Source organism: Budorcas taxicolor, chromosome 6 (genome assembly GCF_023091745.1).
Source record: "Budorcas taxicolor isolate Tak-1 chromosome 6, Takin1.1, whole genome shotgun sequence".
Lineage (NCBI taxonomy): Eukaryota > Metazoa > Chordata > Mammalia > Artiodactyla > Bovidae > Budorcas > Budorcas taxicolor.
Window position 1 is genome coordinate 80,097,644 of NC_068915.1, and position 21,191 is coordinate 80,118,834.

General features: G+C 33.6%; 1 protein-coding gene across 1 annotated transcript in view; it reads right to left on the reverse strand.

Annotated features, from left to right (window-relative positions):
* Positions 1–21,191, reverse strand: part of TECRL (trans-2,3-enoyl-CoA reductase like) — a 150,931-nt gene that overhangs the window by 53,775 nt on the left and 75,965 nt on the right. Inside the window, exons 4-7 of the mRNA XM_052642112.1 lie at positions 20,010–20,113; positions 9,170–9,285; positions 3,577–3,682; positions 2,273–2,345 (exon numbers count right to left, since the gene is read on the reverse strand). Of these exons, the coding sequence (XP_052498072.1) occupies positions 2,273–2,345; positions 3,577–3,682; positions 9,170–9,285; positions 20,010–20,113 (399 nt within the window). The remainder of the gene's footprint in view (positions 1–2,272; positions 2,346–3,576; positions 3,683–9,169; positions 9,286–20,009; positions 20,114–21,191) is intronic.

Here is a 21,191-nt window from a genome sequence, read left to right on the forward strand (position 1 = left end):
ACACACACACACACACACACACACACACACTCCCTTTCCTCTTGATTCTACGTAACCCTCAAATGTTATTTCTAATTACAAAACAAATAGCGATTTTACAGTTCTTGCCAAATAATAAATTTTCCATAAGTATTTTGCACACATTAAGCACAGTTAACCTCTATTATTTTGCATCATATATATGAATGCTGCAATTTTCAGAGGCTTCTTTTCTTAAATACCATGAATCAACAATATATTTATTTATTTTTCTGTTCATATTCTAAAGTTGGAAAGCACATTTTCAGATAAAACATTTTAAAATATCAGAGTTTTGTGAGATCAAGATTGGGGAATTTTTTTCCTTTCATATTCATAGTTCGTTGGTTAGTATTTGGTTGTTCAGTTGCTCAGTCATATCCAGTTCTTTGTGACCCCACTTAGTGCAGCACACCAGGCCTCCCTGTCCTTCACCGGAGCCTGCTCAAACTCATGTCCATTCAGTGAGAAAAGACACCCAACCCTCTCATCCTCTATCATCCCCTTTCTGCCTTCAGTCTTTCCCAGCATCAGGGTCTTTTCTGATGAGTCAGCTCTTCGCATCAAGTGGTCAAAGTATTGGAGCTTCAGCTTCACCATTAGTCCTTCCAGTGAATATTCAGGGTTGTTTTCCTCTAGGATTGACTAGTTTGATCTTGCTATTCAAGGGACTTTCAAAAGTCTTCTTGAACACCATGGTTCAAAAACATCAATTCTTTGACACTCAGCCTCTTTATAGTACTACTCTCACATCCACACATGACTACTGGGAAAACCATAGCCTTGACTAGATGGACCTTTGTCACTAAAATAATGGCTCTGCTTTTTAAATGCTCTGGGTTGCTCTTGCTTTTCTTCCAAGGAGCAAGAGTCTTAATTTCATGGCTGCAGTTACCAATGACAGTAATTTTGGAACCCAAAAAGTTTGTCACTGTTTTCATTGTTTCCCCATGTATTTGCCTTAAAGAAATGGGACTGGATTCCATGATCTTAGTTTTCTGAATGTTGAGTTTTAAGCAAGCTTTTTCACAGTCCTCTTTCACTTTTATGAAGAGGCTTTTTATTTCCTTTTTGCCATGAGAGTGGTGTCATCTGCATATCTGAGGTTATTGATATTTTAAAATCCTGGAAATCTTGATTCCAGTTTGTGCTTCATCCAGCCTGGCATTTTGCATGATGTACACTGCATAGAAGTTAAATAATCAGGGTAAAAGTATACAGCCTTGCCATACTCCTTTCCCAATTTTGAACCAGTCAAGTTGCTTCTTGACCTGCATATTCTTAGGAGGCAGATGAGGTGATCTGGTATTCCCATCTGTTTACAGAGTTAAAGTTCTGAACACTGAAATCATTTACTCTGTTGGCTGAAGTAGATTTGCTGAATTTTGGCAAAAACTCTGAATAATGTAATTCTCTGTGTTACTATTTCAAGTAAGGATATTAATTTAACATCTTTAAGTTTATCTTGTTTTATAAAATCTAAAATAAAGCTTGAATACATAATTTATATTCATTTATTTTCAAACTTAAAAAGTAGAAATTGACCACAAAACACTCTCAGTTAAGTGTGAAACATCACATATAATACTATGTGTATTATAATACATAATATATAATACAAAGGATCTGCTATGAGTGCCTTTTGGACTACAGGAAAAGATGATGAAAGGTCCACTGAAGTTTTAAAAAAATGTAATTCTTTGATCAGGACATGTATTTCTCCCCCAAGAATAGGAAATAAGGGTTTAGGTTTTATTACAGTGTGCATTGCACTAAACTGGTTCATCTGCATCAAGGGATAAGACATTTAATAAAGTTATAGGAAGCAATATGTCACAAGGGAAAAAAAAAAGCCTTTATTTTTCTTTTTGAATTATATTTTAAAAAATAACAATTATTTATTTAAAAACTCCTGACAGTTTATTGTACATAATTATGTGATTATGTGGATTTTTTTTTTACCTTTACCTTTTCATTTTACTATCTGTCATTTTTGAGATTTATAATCAACTTATATTTTTGCTACAGTTTCCATGGAGAGAAAATAAATCAAAATATGTCAGTCAAATTTGATCTTCTAATCCTACATAAAAATTTAATGGATTATGTGTGAAAGCAATTCAAATTTATATTTTTTCATTATTTTCTTATTCATTTATGTGTGCCATGTCATGCATCATTTCTATGTAGTTTAGAACAGAGTTTTGATGTTGGCAATTTAGTATGGGGGTAGTTAAGAAGAAATTCTACATACATGGTGGTGTATACCGTGGATGATTAATGTAGTAGGCAATCCAAGAAGTGAATCCCCAATAAAAGGCACAACTCTACAAATAAAACAAAATAAAAGTTAAGGAATATATATACACATAACATCATTTGAATCCACCCCAGACATTAATATTCCACATCACAGTATTTTGGTATAAAAAGGTTATAAACTTTCTAAGCCTGATAAATGGAATGCTTCTTCATCGAGTCAAGTAGCTAATATCTTAAAAACACCTATCTGATATTATTAAGAAAATACATTTCTTTGCTCAAACCTTGTTAATATAAATGAGTATTTAGATATAGGGAAATGTAGAAATGTATTTTGTGAAGATTTTTCAAGAATAGCTTTTGTCTGTCAAGTAATAAATAGGAGGGAAGTAATAAAAATAATAAATTAATCTATTAGATAAGATTTACCAATAGTCCTATCCCCAAAGTAAATGAATAAAAGCATGAGTTACCCAATGTTTTTTGATTGATTATGAAGAGAAATGGACTAGTTTGGGTTTACTAGGTTATGATGCTGATGTGATGAATGTTAATACCTTCTTTCAAAAGAGAAGCTAGTCTAAATGATTTTTTTAGGTTTCTAAGAGTTCAAGAGTTTACTCCTTCATTTTAATGACAAAAATAGAATAGCTCCCTCTTCAAACATTTCAGAAAGTAAATATTTGCTAAAACCCAGGAAGGTCTTAAAGATATAATTCATTTTGAAACCAAATTTTAAATAGGAAAATAAAATCAATTTAAACTGGAAAATTGAGTCATACCATATTGTCTAATATACATTTCCATGTCCATATTCCACAATGTTTTCTGTTTTCTTGATAACTATTTGACGATTAATAGCATTTATATTCATTATTTTGGGGGACAGCAAAGATCCTGCCATTACACTGACAACAACCACAAATAGAGGATATAGCATCATCATTTTAGTCATACAAATTTATATTTATTAGGGGGTTTATGTATCAGATTCTTCCCCTTTAAGTGGTACTTAGTCTGAATTCAGTGCTAAGTATTTTCAAAATTAAAGGTGCCTAAAAGTACCTTGTAACATAAGGTCATGGCAAATATTTCATGTAACATTATTTGTTAAGGGCAGCTCTGATGACCCAGATCACTCACAAAATGGCATTTTAGCAGTTTAAGATATGCTGATACACCTGAACAGAAAAATTGAAGCTTGAGAGAAATAGCATGATTAAATGATGATGCAGATGATCCTATACATAAAATTTATCAAAAATAATTAAAATTACAGAACATATCATTGCCCACCTTTAGCAGAATTTTCAAAGATGTATGTCCTGAAGAAACCTTGTGAACAAATAAGGTTTCCAAAAGGTATCGGATATAGTGTATACAGTGACAGAAGCAGGCCAAGCTAGAAGGAAATAAAACACAACTCCATTCAATTCCCTTCCAAAAATCTGGATCACCTTATGCATAAGATGCTTTTTTTTTTTCTTTTTTTTTAGTTTGCTATTACTTTCCTTTCTATTTTTGAAGATAAATCTCTTAAAGTTAATTTATTGGAGTACAGTTAATTTACAATGTTGTTAGTTTCTGCCTTTCAACAAAGTGAATCAGTTATACATATCCACTATTTTTAAAATTATAGTCTCATATAAATTATTACAAAGTATTGAGTACAGAGTTCCCTGTGCTATATACTAGGTTCTTATTCACTATCTGTGCTATATTTAGTAATGTATATCAATCCCTGTATCCCAATTCAACTTTTCCCCATCTTTCCCTTTTGGTAACTATAAGCTTGTCTTCTACATCTATGAGTCTATTTTTGTTTAGTTAATAGGTTCATCTATATTAATATATTGTAACTTTCTCTTTATCAGGAAAATACTGGTTTTGATAACTAAAACACAAATGTTAGTTTTCATGTTTTTATTTTATTTATTCTAGAAAATTTCTAAATTTAATAATATAAATACTGTTACAACAGTTTCTTTAAATTTACTTCTGATGACACTCAATATATTTTATAATACCAATCATAAACAGTATGTTCACATCGTTCCAAGGAATGAATATACATATATATATATATATAAAGTACTTATAAATTTGATCATATGAAAATGGTTTAAATTTGAAGCAGAGAATTTACAACCTACTTAGAATACATTTGACATGTTATAATATTGAAAATAGCTTTTCATTGCCTGGTTGTTCTTTAAGAAGTACTGCAGATTGAAAAAGTTTAATTCACTTCCTATGGGTTCAATGCAGCTTTTTGTTTGTTTGTTTGTTTTCTTGCCTAACATATTGCAATATTTTGTGTCTCTTTATGTCGTTTGTTTTTGTTACTTTTCTAACCCATCACCTCCTCTTGTCATTTGTATAATTAATATTTAAAAAGTGAATGTCAAATACAGTTTACAGATGTATGTTTCCTTGTTTATACTTAAAATATATTTCCATTAAAATACACACCTATTTTATGAATAAACATAAAATTTCAACAACTATGATTGCTATTCAAGAAAATCAATATTTATCAAAGATTATAAACTTAAACCAATAAAGGTTAAGCATAAAAATCAGCATTTCATCTATGACACATAAAATCAAACACTGTACATTTATAAAACCACAATGAATTGATTTCTGGTACTAATGAGTGACTTTGGGAAAAACAGATAAACAAAAAGCAACATACCTTAATCATTAGTTAATATATCACTGTTCATTAATTCATAAAAATAAAACTGCACCTGTTATGGGAGAGATGTTCTATGTGGTGTAGAAATTTATGAACAATAGGCAAATTCTGAGAGAAGTGAGAAAGTAGAGTGTATATATTTGGGGGCAAAGCTTTCTAGAGAGTAACAGAAACAAAAGCAAAGGTTCTGATATAGGAAGTTGCGTGTGGGTTCAAGGGACTGACAAAGTCAGTATCTCTCATAACTTGTTGGTTTAGTTGTAGAAGTATTTGTATAAATACCTGAGAAATATAATTTTACTTTTTTTTTCTACTTTACAATATTGTATTGGTTTTGCCCTACATCAACATAATGATAATCTTGTATGCGAGAGAATTTTACCTTTTCTAAGAAAGCAAAAAATTTATCTTTTGCCCAACAATGAAGCAGAGCACTGAATGAGAAATTTTAGTTTAAGCTATGATTAAGTTAGTTCACTTATTTAATTTTTATTATACCATTAGGGCATAGAGATTAGCATAACAGATAGCAATGCCTTAATAGTTGGATATACACCATTTTGTACATTACTGATAGCTCGCCAAATTTGATTTCACTTCAAAATATTTAATTATGGTCAAAAAAGTGAAAGTCACTCAGCCTTGTCCAACTCATTTGAGACCCCATGGACTATACAGCCCATGAAATTCTCCAGGCTAGAATACTGGAGTGGGTAGACATTCTCTTCTCCAGGGGATCTTCAAAACCAGGGATCGAACCCAGGACTCCTGCATTGCAGGTGGATTCTTTACCAGCTGAGTCAGCAGGGAAGCCCTAATTATAGTTGACTTCCATTCAAACATAAAATCTTTCTCTTTCCAGTGCTAAGCTAACAGAACATCCATAAGTAGATTTGGATTCATTTATTTTTCCCAGTTGTAATATGTGAAGATTTCTTATGTTTTATCAACGAAGTTTCAAGATATGTGAAGTGAAGTGAAGTTGTTCAGTCATGTCCGACTCTTTGCGACCCCATGGACTGTAGCCTACCAGGCTTCTCCATCCATGGGATTTTCCAGGCAGGAATACTGGAGTGGGTTACAATTTCCTTTTCCAGGGGATCTTCCCGACCCAGGGATGAAACCCGGGTTTTCCACATTGGAGGCAGGCGCTTTAACCTTTGAGCCACCAGGGAAGCCCTAATTATAGTTGACTTCCATTCAAACATAAAATCTTTCTCTTTCCAGTGCTAAGCTAATAGAACATCCACAAGTAGATTTGGATCCATTTATTTTTCCCAGTTGTAATATTTGAAGATTTCTTATGTTTTATCAATGAAATTTCAAGATATGAGGACTGTTAAAAAGAAACTTTATTAAGTTGCAAGGCAGTCATTGTATCAGGTTTCTTTTGAGGAAGAATATGAAAGCAATATTTAGATAAAAGTTTGTCAGTGTAAGAGAATTTGCTAACAGTGATACTGAATTGCAGAAGGCACAGTGTAAGAATTCAAGGAATTGAGGAAAGTTCAGTAAAAGCCACAAATAGAAGGTTTTAGGGCATATTTAAATGGAGTGTGAGATATGAGGGATGATCTGAATGTGGGGAGTTCATATGGGCAGTGGCCTAAACAAAGACAAAGTATCCAAATATCAAAAGCTGTTTTGTTGTTTTTTGTTTGTTTGTTTGTTTGTTTTGTGTTTGTATTTAAGGCAGATATTCAAACTGTGGATACTGAGCACAGGAAAGTTTTCTCCGGCTACTTTTTCATCCCTGATGTTGCAGTTAAAGCCTTAAGTAAATGCACATAAGGCATATGTGCATCTAGATCACTAGATCCCTCTGCTGGGAGGGACCATGGCAGTTCTAAATATGTGTCTGCTCTCTAAAATACTATTGACTGAATAAAGAACATCTGCTTTACGTCAAGCCGTGGGCCACCATTTCACTACTTGAGGAGCATAGTGATCATGTTATTTGTCCTTAGTCCTAGTATGCAGGTTTGTCCTTAGTCCTAGTATGCAGAGTTATGTAAGAGATTCAAAGAATTTGGGGGCAGTTGAGTCACAAAAGGAGTGTAACCTAGCAGAAAAATGCTCTGGAATATGATTCAAAGTGACTTAGAAGAAGTAACATTGGATTATATGTCAGGTGGATATGGGGTTTGAAATTTTATCTTTTTAACTTTGAGAAACAACATCATCCATCCTGAAACTGAATTGCCTTAGAGATTTTGGGATTATTTTATAAACCTCTACTAGACACTTAAATTTCAAAAGTAGTTTGTGTGTACCTACTCTGAATGATTTCATATAAACTTAACATATTTGTGCTTTAGGAAGAATGCATTTGTCACTGAGATATTACAAAGCATGCCATGTTTGTGTTTAAAAATAGCAACCAACTATTAGTCAATTCCTTTGAGAATGTAGCTGGGTAAAAGAAGAAAAAGGTCTTCTTTCCATATATATCTGATACACATTATTATAATATGTCCGATCTAAAAAATGAGGGCAATTACATTCTCCAATAAACTCTCCACCCCAGACTCTTTCTAAATGATTTGGGCATTCTCTTCACTTAAGAAAAAGAAAGACTGATTTTCATGTTACTAAAGGACCTGAACAACTTGTCCTATACTAACCAGACCATGATCCCTGAGATCCAACCTCCCCTTGCCTCCTGTGCACATGCTCCACATGCTTTCTCTCTGCTCCTACAAAGCATCAAATTTCTATGTACCACAGATAATTTCCATATGAATATTTCTCAGATTTACTAGTTTGGCAATCTCACATATCTTCAGAAAACATAGAAAATATTTAAACATAACTTTCTTTAAAAAGCCCATCTCAGAACACACATCCAGTTCAGGTTCGTTTCTTTTCATACTCTAAAAAGTCCAATGAAAAATAAATTTGTATGTAATTGTTTCATGCCTCTATTCTTTCAAAACATTACTATTGAGCATTTTTTAAAAATCATGTAATGTATTATTAACAGAAAAGATTGAACATCAAAAGACACTCATTATATAACTTAAATTCATAGAGTGAAAAACACAAATGACTATGTAAATATATAATTTTAAAGTAATAAAATGTAGGGAAACATTTAGTAACATATTTCTCATGGAAGGAATAGAAATGCTAATACTGATAAGAAATATTGAGCTTTATGTGAAGCTTGAATAAGAGATAAGAAAGTGAGAGGCCATGAAGAAAGGTTGGAGGAAGAGGGATGGTGTGTGTAGATGCCCTTGTGCGAAAGGGCATGGCAAATATAAGAACAAGAAGGGTGGGCATTGTGGCTGTAGTACAGAAGTAAGAGTGAATGAAAGATTAATTTGATATGGGACATCAGGAGTCAAGTTATTCTCTATCATATAGCATCCCTATGATGTGAATTTTGCTTCTTAATTCACTTAGAGTTTAGGCATTTGCTCAGATTCCTTTTCCGAAAACATGAATTGGTAACTCTACATATCAAAGTAGCATCTTGAATGACTATTCTCTTTCTTTTTAATTTGATATTTGATATAGGGGACAGAGGTAAAGAATCCACCTGCAATGAGAAACCCAAGTTTGATCCCTGGGTTGGGAAGATCCCCTGGAGAAGGGAAAGGGTACCCACTCCACTACTCTGGCCTAGAGAATTCTATGGACTATTACTAAAAGTTGGACATGACTGAGCAACTTTCACTTTCACAGAGAAAGAGGTTATTTCCATAGTATGTAAAGAATCATATATTCATCTTTGATAAGTGTCCCTGGTCCTTTTTTTTGTATTTTATATCAAAGTTAAATTTGATTTTGGCCTTTAATTTACTAAATGTAAATTTTAAAACCTTTTTTTGTTCTTCCAGTTTATTAGTTCACTTATTATTGATTTTCTATGAAATTTTGCCCATATTTTTAGAGAAGTATTTATATTCTGAGCCCTATATATGACCTCTAAACTTTGTAACATTAAGCATTTCATTCGCTTGTTGCTTGTGATCATAACTATCAGAACTTACCTCCACTCTAAGGTATACTTAATATATTAAGTATATTAAGTAATAGGTACTTGTTTATAAACTTACAAAAATATATTTCCTTAAAAGTGAATTCATGTTCATTGAGTTTACAATATTTGATAACATAATATACTGTGTATTAGTCTGTCTCCTTCTTAATCTATATGCACCATTTGAATGTATTACTTACTGTACCACTGGGTGACATAATCTTCTAGAGCTCTCTTTCATGTCATATATATATGGGATCCTCAAATAAAAGAGGAGATATATTAGCAGAGGTCCTGTGTATTCAGCCAAAAATACCTGAAAAAAGAAAGTGATTTAGTTTAAACAGTACATTTTATAGCTTCTCTGGTGGCTCAGACAGTAAAGAATCTACTTGCATTGCAGGAGACCCAGGTATAATCTCTGGGTCTGGAAGATCCCCTGGAGAGGGGAATGGCAATCCACTCTAGTATTTTTGCCTGGAAAATCCCATGGACAAAGGAGCCTCATGGATGACAGAACACCTGGGATCTCAAAGCACTGGACATGACTGAGCTGAGCGACTAACACTGAACCATGATAAACATGTCCCCAGACTTACCCTGCTATATGAGCTGGTGAAATGGATAGGTGAGCATCTGTTCTCTGAAAACAACTAGACCAAGTGCTGTCACAAACAACAGGAAATCTTCCTTAGAAAAATTAGCCAAGAGTTAAGGCAAAGGACAATTATAAATAGCAAAATAAAAATATTAGACATAAATATAGTGATGTCTTCATAAATAGTACACATTTAATCATATGTTTTTAATATAAATTTACTTATTTTAATTGGAGGTTAATTACTTTACAATATTGTATTGGTTTTGCCATACATCAACATGAATCCGACACAGGTATACAAGTGTTCTCCATCCTGAACCACCTCGCTCCTCCCTCCCCGTACCATCCCTCTGGGTTAAATAATTTCATTTAATCAAATGCATAAGCGCATTTCTCATGTCTTTCCAGCCCCATACTAAATAAGTCTTCTATGTTAACCATCCCTGTCACTAAATGGAATGGGAAATAGCTTTTAGCTGCCATGTTATCTAGAAGTCAATCAGTTTGAAAGTGAAAGTGTTAGTCGTTCGGTCCTATCTGACTCTTTGAGACTCCATGAACTGTAGCCCACCAGGATCCTCTTTCCATGGAATTCTCCAAGTTAGAATACTGGAGAGGGTTGCCATTCTCTTCTCCAGGAGATCTTCCTGACCCAGGGATCAAACACAGGTCTCCCGCATACCAGGCAGATTCTTTGCCATTTGAACCACCAAGAAAAATCAATTTGACCGTTGTTCAAACTGAAATAATTCACTTCTCTCTCCTGGAAATTTTAATTTTTACTGAGTCTGAGTGAGTAGTTTTAGAGGATTGCTTTCTGAATTTTGGAGATTCTTTTGGAACTTGCCACAAGTATGGCAACCATGTATGTGGAGAGAGATACCCAATCTATAGAGAGACAATCATAAGATTTGGAAAGATAATTGGAAACGAGACACATGATTTCAAAAAGATTAACTGGCTGATTTTCTGATGGCTTTCTGAATCTGGTGAGTGTCCATCATTTGATTTTGTCTTGATGCTAAAACCAGGTTAAAGTCACATTTTGAAATTTTCAGTCAGAAAAGGGAAAATAATTTCCCTACGAGTTTTCAAAGAGAAAAGCAGAGAAGAGAAAGAATACAAACATGACAATGATAAATTCAACTGCCACTTCTATTTTCCTTTGTCTTTGCCAATTTTCATCATTTCTAAGGAAGGAAACTCGAAGTTGTACATATTTTGCTCAAATATGCAAGTGGGCACATTGATTTTTTTATTATTAATTATGTTTTTATCTCTGTTTATAATTTTGTGGAACTACATGATTAAAGTATATGATATATAGGCACATACATATAACCACATGTATATACATACAGATGCATAAATATTTATATTGTAACTGTCTTGTTATACATTTTTTAACAATATTTATTATCTCACAAGGTAAGAAATATTTTTATATGAGGATAAGAACAATGCAATGTTTATGTTTATAAATCCAATAAACTCAGTACTAAAGCAACCTTTTAATGTATTAATTTATGGCATAAAACATTCTTGATTATTCAGATATAAATAAAAATATCTTCTGAATGTCTGAAAATAGAATCTAGTAAATACTCTAGAATAATTAGGATAATGATTGTTTTAAAATATTTATTCCAATGTCTCTGACCTAGTCAAGTCAATTTTAAGCAAATTCTATAGTAAGATGTCAGAAATGAAAAACGTTGTAAACAATAGTTAACATGACCAAATATCACTATTTATTAAGTTGATAAACATACTGTCACAAAGAGGAAGTTTATTTGGATCAGAGGAAATTAAACTATAATCTTATCTCCATCATCTCTTAAAAAAATTGGACATCCTGCTATCTTATAGTAATATGTTCTAGGAGACCCAATATTTTATCACAAATATTGTTCATTCTGAAACACTGGGATTAAAAGAATGCCAAAGTATAAAGGATATATTCTGATTTAAAAGCCCTGGAGGGTAATTAAAAAAACAAACAAACAAACAAACTTTTGGACAATGCATCTTTCAGGAAAAGTGTATATTTGGGTGCAGATAAGATGTTTGATTAAACCTAGAAAGTAATCAGAAAATAGATTTACAATTTTAAAAAGCCAGATATATAAATGTTGATAAAACAGATTTCTGAAGCAGAAATTTCTCTTCTACTAAAAAAGAATAAAAACAAAACTAAAGATGAAATAAATATACAAACAAAATATATATTTATAGGTATGCAGCCTGGTGGATGAATTTACAATGATGGAGAAAAAAAAAAAAGAAACTCCACTTTAATCCAAAATTTATTGGATATTTTATTTTCAAAATAAGCAAGTACACTTTCTTATTTTTACTTTGACAATATATACTACTTCTAAATTCAATTTATTTCTAATATCAAATTATTTTCATACTTCCCTTTTATTAAAGTTCTCTGTTTTAAAATAATGTGTTGCCTTTAATGTAAAATTCACTATTTCCACTAATAAAATTCACTAATTCCAGTATTTCCACTAGCTATGAAACTGGGATTTTTTAGAACTTCTCTAGAATATTCAACTTGTTGTATTTAAAAATTGAAAAGGAATAAGACAATACACTGTTTTAGAAAATACAAATTGTATTCAACTGTAGTTGTAAATATTGTAAAGTGATTAACCTCCAATTAAAATAAATAAATTTATATTAAAAAATAAAAGAGTCTCCAGAGTAGTAATTAACCAGGAGTATGAAATTTGGTAAGAGCCTGATGTAAAGACCTATCTTTAGAGGGTACTTAAGAATGGAAGAACCATAATTACTGCTTCTTGTCTTTCAAAGATTAAGGTGGCTATAAAAACCCCAGAATTTGGGTTGGAACATAGAACAGTTAAAACTTAAGAGTGAGGATCAAACAGGTCTGTCTTCATAGGTACTTCATATGTACATATGAAACTCAGCCTGAAGTCATTTCAGTCATGGATTGGAATGAGATGACCTGTACTCAATAGTACCATTAGTCCATCTGCAGAATGATAAATTATATTTGAAAGGTAAAATAGCCCAAGGCTTCTTCAAGTAATCTTTAAATTTATTAATAAAATTTTTCTGCAATGTCAGAAATATGCAGTTACACAAGGAGTGACGATATCATGACCATAACCAAAAGCAGCAGCAGGCATTGGAAATAGGTGAACTAAAGGTTCACATAACAGAATTATCAAGCACTTACTTTTAGAAAACAATCTTTTAATGTTCAAAGAAAAATAAAAGTTTGAAATTTTAGTGATATTTGAAAACTTTGGAAAGAAAAATATGATAATGTAATATGAATCCCAAAAGGAGAATACAAACAGAATAAAGGAGAATCAAAAGAAGAAGAGATTATGCAGTTTTGTCAAATTAGATATAACTATCAGACCAGGAACTCAGATAAAACAATAAACCCAAAGCAGAATAAATAAAACCACAATCATAACTATGTGTACCATAATTAAATAAAATTAAAAATTTGAATAAACCAGGGAAAGACTTTAAGGAGTACAGTAGACTTTTCAACAGAAATAATGGGAGTCAGAAATCAAACTAATAGTGTTTTGAAATAAAGACAGAAATAGCTGCCAATGTGTTTTTCTGAAAAAATATTCTCCAAGAATATAAACTAAATGAATACATTTTAAGATGAACAATAATTGGGAGAACTAATCAAAGACAGAATGGTAATACAACATTAAGGTGTTTTTCAGAAAGAAGGATAATGATACCAGATATAACCTCAGTATTAGAAGGAAAAATTAAATTGCAGTAAAAAAAAATTAAAGATTGACCATATGAAAAATTATAGTAGTGTATTTTTGCTTTAAAATATATAAAGAATTAAAATAATTCATAATAGAAAACTCAGAAGGAGACCAAATACCTCAAATAAAACTCATTCAACTATTAATGCATTATCTTCACATTAGTAAACAATTTTATTAGTGTTCAATAGTTTAAATGCATAGTGTAATCTCTTGGGTAATCATTAGAGTTATTGAAACATAGGATATAGCTACATCTAATTCTGCTTCATTGACTATGCTAAAGTCTTTGACTGTGTGGATCACAACAAACTGTGGAATATTCTTAAAGAGATGGGAATGCCAGACCACCTTACCTGCCTCCTGAGAAGCCTGTATTCAGGACAAGAAAGAATAGTTAGTACTGGACATGGAACAATGGACTTGTTCAAAACTGGGAAAGGAGTACATCAAGACTGTATATCCACACCCTGCTTATTTAACATATATACAGAGTACATCATTGGAAATGCTGGGCTAGATTCACAAGTTGTACTCAAGTTTGCCAGGAGAAGTATCAACAACCTCAGATATGCAGATAATAATTCTCTAATGGCAGAAAGTGAAAAGGAACTAAAGAGCCTCTTGAAGCTGAAAGGGGAGAGTGAAAAAAAGTTGGCTTAAAACTCAGTCAGTCAGTTCAGTTGCTCAGTCATGTCTGACTCTTTGTGATCCCATGGACTGTAGCATGCCAGGCTTCCCTGTCCATCACCAATTCCTAGAGCTTGCTTAAACTCTTGTCCATCGAGTCGGTGATGCCATCAAACCATATCATCCTCTGTCATCCCCTTCTCCTCCTACCTTCAGTCTTTCCCAGCATCAGGGTCTTTTCTAATGAGTCAGTTCTTCGCATCAGGTAGGCAAAGTATTGGAGTTTCAGTTTCAGCATCAGCCCTTCCAGTGGATATTTAGGACTGATTTCCTTTAGGATTGACTGGTTTGATCTTGTTGCAGTCCAAGGGACTCTCATGAGTTTTCTCCAACATCACAGTTCAAAAGCATCAATCAAGAACAAGGCCCAGTTTCCCCCACAGTCAGATTCTCCCATTAGGAAGTTTCCATAAGTCTTTTATCCACCAGAGGGCAGACAGAATGAACACCACAATCACAGAAAACTAATCACACTGATCACAAGGACCATAGCCCTGTCTAACTCAATGAAAAAATGAGCCATGTCAAGTAGGGCCATCCAAGATGGACAGGTCATGGTGGAGAGTTCTGACAAAAGGTGATCCACTGGAGAAAGGAATGGCAAACCATTTCAGTATTCTTGCCTTGAGAACAGCATGAACATTATGGAAAAACTTAAAACTCAAAATTAAAAAAAACAAGGATCATGCCATCTGGTCCCATCACTTCATGGCAAATAGATGGGGAAAGAGTGGAAACAATGTCAGATTTCATTTTCTTGAGCTCCAGAATCACTGTGGACAGTGACTGCAGCCACAAAATGAATAGATGCTTTCTCCTTGGAAGAAAAGCTATGACCAACCTAGACAGAAAGCAGAGACATCACTTTACTGACAAAGGTCCATATAGTCAAAGCAATGGTTATTCCAGTAGTCATGTATGGATGTGAGAGATGGACCATAAAGAAGGGTGAGTTCCAAAGAATTGATGCTTTCAAACTGTGGTGCTGGAGAAGCCTCTCAGGATAGAAGCCTCTCCTATCCTTGAACAGCAAGGATATCAAACCAGTCAGTTCTAAACGAAATCAGTCCTGAATATTCACTGGAAGGACTGGGGTTGAAGCTCCAATACTTTGGCGAATTGATACTAAGAGCCAACTCATTGGAAAAGACCCTGATGCTGGGAAAGATTGAGGACAAGAGGATAAGTGGGCAACATGGAATTAGATGGTTGGATGGCATCACTGACTCAATGGACATGAATTTGAGCCTACTCAGGGAGATAGTGAAGGACAGGAAAGACTGTTATGCTACAGTTCATGGGGTTGCACAGAGTCAGACACGACTTAGCAACTGAATAACAACAACCAAAATACCAGAGAAGCTAAGACTATGGCAATTAATCCAAATGGGACAAGAAAAAAAAATCAGAAATGGATTATAAGATATGTGAGACAAATTAAAAGAAAACATTAGGCCTGGTGATTAAAAATAGATAATTATTTACAATAAAAATACTATGATTAAAATGTAAAATATAAAAATGTTAAATGATTAGAAAAACTCAGAAGAAGAACTCCTAGGCCTAGGGCTAGGCAAATATTTCTTACATAAGTCCATCAGCAGATGAATATCTTATGGATAAGAAAGCTGTGGTACATATACACAATGGAGTATTACTCAGCCGTTAAAAAGAATTCATTTGAATCAGTTCTGATGAGATGGATGAAACTGGAGCTGATTATACAGAGTGAAGTAAGCCAGAAAGAAAAACACCAATACAGTATACTAACACATATATATGGAATTTAGAAAGATGGCAATGACGACCCTGTATGCAAGACAGCAAAAAAGACACAGATGTGTATAACGGACTTCTGGACTCAGAGGGAGAGGGAGAGGGTGGGATGATTTGGGAGAATGGCATTCTAACATGTATACTATCATGTAAGAATTGAATCGCCAGTCTATGTCTGACGCAGGATACAGCATGCTTGAGGCTGGTGCATGGGGATGACCCACAGAGATGTTATGGGGAGGGAGGTGGGAGAGGGGTTCATGTTTGGGAACGCATGTAAGAATTAAAGATTTTAAAATTAAAAAATAAATAAATAAAATAAAAATAAAAATTAAAAAAGTGAAGACAAGATCCTTTAAAGAAAATGTTAATAAATTATGCTGCATTAAAATTGAAAACTTTTTGTACAGCAACAAAAATCTTGTTAAAATGATGAAAAGACAAGCTAAAACAGAGAAAATATTTGCAAACCATGCATTAGACAAAAGACTTGTATGTAGATATGTAGAATATTAAAGGTAATCTTACAACTCAACAGTGATTGCAGAAAATTAGAAACCTATTTTCATATAAACACCAACACACAGGTAGGTTGTTGCTTTATTTGTAACAAAAAATACCGAGGACCATTCAAATGTCTGTCAGTGGGTGAATAAACAAACCCTATTATATACATATAACCAAGTACTGTTCACCAATAAAAAGAAGCATAAATATTGATATACATGCAATAACCAAGATGGATCACAGAGTCACTATACTAAGAGAAAAATAAACATCAGTCTCAAAAATTTTTTGATTCTGTTTATAGAACAATCACTACATGGCAATAATATCGAGATGAAAAACAGATCAGTGGTTGCCCCAGGATAGATTTATCTGTGTAAATACAGAGGAGTAAGATGAGGGAGTTCCTTTTGAAGGATTGAATAATTCTATATCTGAATTTTGTAGATATATGAATCTATGCAAGAAATAATATACATAGCAATAGTAGTCATGTCCAATTCTTGCGACCCCATGGACTGTAGCCTGCCAGGCTTCTCCTCTCTCCTTGGGATTCTCCAGGCAAGAATCCTGGAGTGGGTTGCCATTTCCTTCTCCAGGAAGTCTCCTTAACCAGGTATCAAACCCAGGTCTCCTGCATTGCAGGCAGATTCTTAACCAACTGAGCTATGACGGAAGTTCATCATTTGCATAGGACTATACATATGGCTCAGATAGTAAAAAAAAAAAACCTGTCTGCAATACAGGAGACCTGGGTTTGATCCCTGGGTTGGGAAGATCCCCTGGAGGAGGGCATGGCAACCCACTCCAGTATTCTTGGCCAGAGAATCCCCATGGACAGAAGAACCTGGCGGGCTACAGTCCATGGGATCGGACACAACTGAGTGACTATGCACAGCATGTACAGACACATTAATGGAGATAAAAATGATGAAAACGGAATGTGATCTTTAGTTAATAGGATTTGTATGATGGGAATTATTTTTATTTTTATTATGTTAATTTATAACATTATTTATCCTAAGTCTTCCAATTTATCCTAAGTTCCACGAGACAAGAATTTTCTCAACATTCTGCAGCAAACTCTTGCTTCTTGAAAAATATTATTAAATTACTAATTTTGAACTTGCTAAATTAAAGAGATTGTTGCTTACAAAAAAGAAAGCTTATAATAATGCTTTTATTATAGGAGTGAATTTTAATATTTTATAAATGTGTTCAGTTCAGTTCAGTTCAGTTCAGTCCAGTCGCTCAGTTGTGTCCGACTCTTTGCGACCCCATGAATCGCAGCATGCCAAGCCTCCCTGTCCATCACCATCTCCCAGAGTTCACTCAGACTCACGTCCATTGAGTCTGTGATGCCATCCAGCCATCTCATCCTGGGTCGTCCTTTTCTCCTCCTACCCCCAGTCTCTCCCAGCATCAGATTCTTTTACAATGAGTCAACTCTTCACATGAGGTGGCCAAAGGATTGGAGCTTCAGCTTTAGCATCATTCCTTCCAAAGAAATCCCAGGGTTGATCTCCTTCAGAATGGACTGGTTGGATCTCCTTGCAGTCCAAGGGACCCTCAAGAATCTTCTCCAACACCACAGTTCAAACGCATCAATTCTTCGGCGCTCAGCCTTCTTCACAGTCCAACTCTCACATCCATACATGAACACAGGAAAAACCATAGCCTTGACTAGGTGGACCTTAGTCGGCAAAGTAATGTCTCTGCTCTTGAATATACTATCTAGGTTGGTCATAATTTTAAGAATGTTAATTTTGGTAAAATATTACTTTTATTGTGCAATTTAGTTGATATAAAGTGGGTGTGATTGCAATGTAATGTGTATATTTTTATCATTTAATAGGATTGACTCATTTGGAGCAAAAAAGTGTGAACCATAGGGTTGATTTTAAAATATCCAGCCTATTTTCGTAGTTCTCTTTGTCACCTAAATGACTTTCCTCTCAGATAAGCTATAATTTTCTAGCACAATTGTCACAGAATTCCACCTTAGCTTTTTTTCCCTTAGTGCTTATCCCAATGATGCAGCTGAAATTTATTATGAATTACAGTTACTGCCACTCACTCTGACACAGCTTCTGTAGATAGAATTCCTTTTTCATCATAAATGTAGGCAAAGATTCTTTGAATATTCTAACCTTTGAAGATCAAAATCTGCTTGTCTAAAATCTCTTTTAGCAAGGGTCTGTAGATATCACTTTTAAACTCCAAACCCTTTGTTACAATATGTATGAGTTATTAGCTTTTTGGTAAACATTATGATATACTACACAAAGATTCAGAATACTCTATACTTCAGTTCAGTTCAGTTCAGTTGTTCAGTCATGTGTGACTCTTTGTGACCCCATGGACTGCAGCACACCAGGCTTCTCTGTCCATCACCAACATCAAATTGGTGATGCCATTCAGCCATCTCATCCTCTGTTGTCCCCTTCTCCTCCTGCCCTCAATCTTTCCCAACATCAGGGTCTTTTCCAGTGAGCCATTTCTTCCATCAGTTGGCCGAATAATTCTAAACTTAGTTTTATTTATTTTTTAATGCAACAAATTAGTACTCAAAGGCTCAATAAATCTTGGAAACTAGAGCAACCATTTAGCCAAGCACACTAAATGTAATTATCTAAATGCAAGAAGATAATACAGGAAAAATTGGTGGAAAATTAAAGCATGTGACATTTTGATTAATGAATATAAACTTGAATTTCTCATTATGAGATTTATATAACAATGTATAAATTATCTTTTGTCTTTAATAATTTTAAAAGTTTATTGTTTAACTATACAGGGAAAACTCAAAACACTATGCTGGCAAAAGAAAGCCATTTTGAATAGAAAATATTAAAAGTAATCACATCACAAATATGAATTTGAATGTAACCAGGAAAAAACATTAAAAGTCTGAATAATATAAAGAAAATAGTTTAAATTTCATTGAAAAATGAATGATTGCACTAATTTTTGTACATCAGTGTGAAAGTTACTCATCAGATTAACTCCTTCACTTCCTGTCACTAAATACCACATGGCTTCTTGCTACTGAAGATATCCCATCTATCTATTCATTATTCATGAACCCTTCAGTACTTGTGAAGTAGTATCAAGTATTTTCTGTTTCTTACTTCTCCTGTTTTTTAATATGGTCTTCATTCTTCTAATGCTATTGGATTCAGTTGCCACCACTTTGAAATACCTCTTTCAAGAAAGTTGAAAGAACATCCCAACCCCTCCAACTCAAATAAGTCTTATTTCTTCACCCTCAGTTTTAAAAATGTCCTCTCCACTGTCTTGGGACATTTTTTATTGAATATTATATATCCCCTCTTTCCAATGACAAATGTGTCTTCTTTATACTGAGGCTCCTAGAAGGAAAAGATGAAGAAATACCAAGTAACTGACAAGACATAGGGAAAATAGAAACGAGGCCATCAGTCATGAGATAGATTGACATTTAGATTATAATTATCTTTCTTCTTTCAACCATTTTTTTCCCCATTTCTCCAGTTCTTGAATGGAAATTTGGCCATTGATCATGGTAAGAATGGAGAATTTAAAATACTTTCAGTGCAATATTTTATTTCACTATGAATTTATTTGATAGAAAATATCCTCTCTCAACAAATCATTCACATCAAAATGTGGGACATCTATATTGTATTTCAAATTGATACTTACTGTAGTCCAACTGACTTGTTGACCTAGGTCTGTAAAATAGAGTGTGACAATGGAGGAAGCTGCAACACTTTGAACGGTTAAGTTGTCCTTCAGAAAGGGCCCACCTTAAACAATAAGGAAGCAATATTTTAATACAATTGTGAGAGAAACAGATGATAAATATTTTTAATGTGAAACCAGTGAGAGCTAAGGATAAATTTTATATAGAAATTGCAATTTATAGTAAATCTTTAAAGGAAGATAGCATATGAATAAACCAATTTTATAAAGTATATCTGGCAAATTTTCAAATACATAGTGGTTTTCTAATCCTATTTAAACAAAGTAGAGGTTACCACTAGCTACTATTGTGTTATGAGAAAAATGTAATTTTAGATAATATCATAATCAAATATGATAAAGTATATTTTGAAGTATAATTTTGTGTGTCAGTACACATACATATCAACTGTTCTATAATTTATTTTACTGTAAGATGAATTAGATGGAGTCGAATTTTAAAAGTCATCGCAAAGCACCTGGGGATGGTCTTGATTCATCTTTCAAAAAGATCATTGTGGTTGCTATATGGTAACTGGGAAGAAAGGAAGCAAGATTACTTAGGAGAAAGTCAAAATTCACCAACCAGGGTATGAGGCTTATTCGGACTTAGATGGCACTGGTAGAGATGTTAAAAATTCATCAACCCAAAAAAAAAAAAAAAATCATCAACCCCAAAAAGTTTGATCTTAGAGCAAGTTTAATCTGTGAGATTCAAGTTGAGGTAATTTTTTGTCCTGAGCACTTAACTGCATTTTAATATCATTAACTGACAAAAAGAAGAATGAGGAAAGAGCAGATTTGCACTGGATGACACAGAGGGATGGTACAGGGAGGGAGGTGGGAGTGGGGTTCAAGATGGGGAACACGTGTACACCCGTGGCAGATTCATGTTGATATATTGCAAAACCAATACAATATTGTAAAGTTATATATATATATATAAACATAAACAGCAAAATATAAAAAAAAAAGAAAATTTCAGTTAGGGTACATTTACTGTGAGATATCTATTAGCCCTTCAATTGGAAGCTGTCAAGTAGGCAGTTGGGTGGCTGTGTCTGAAGATATTTTCAAAGTCATTAACAGCTAAAGCCATGGGGCATTGTGAGATTATTTATGCATGCAGTTTGAAATGAAGGA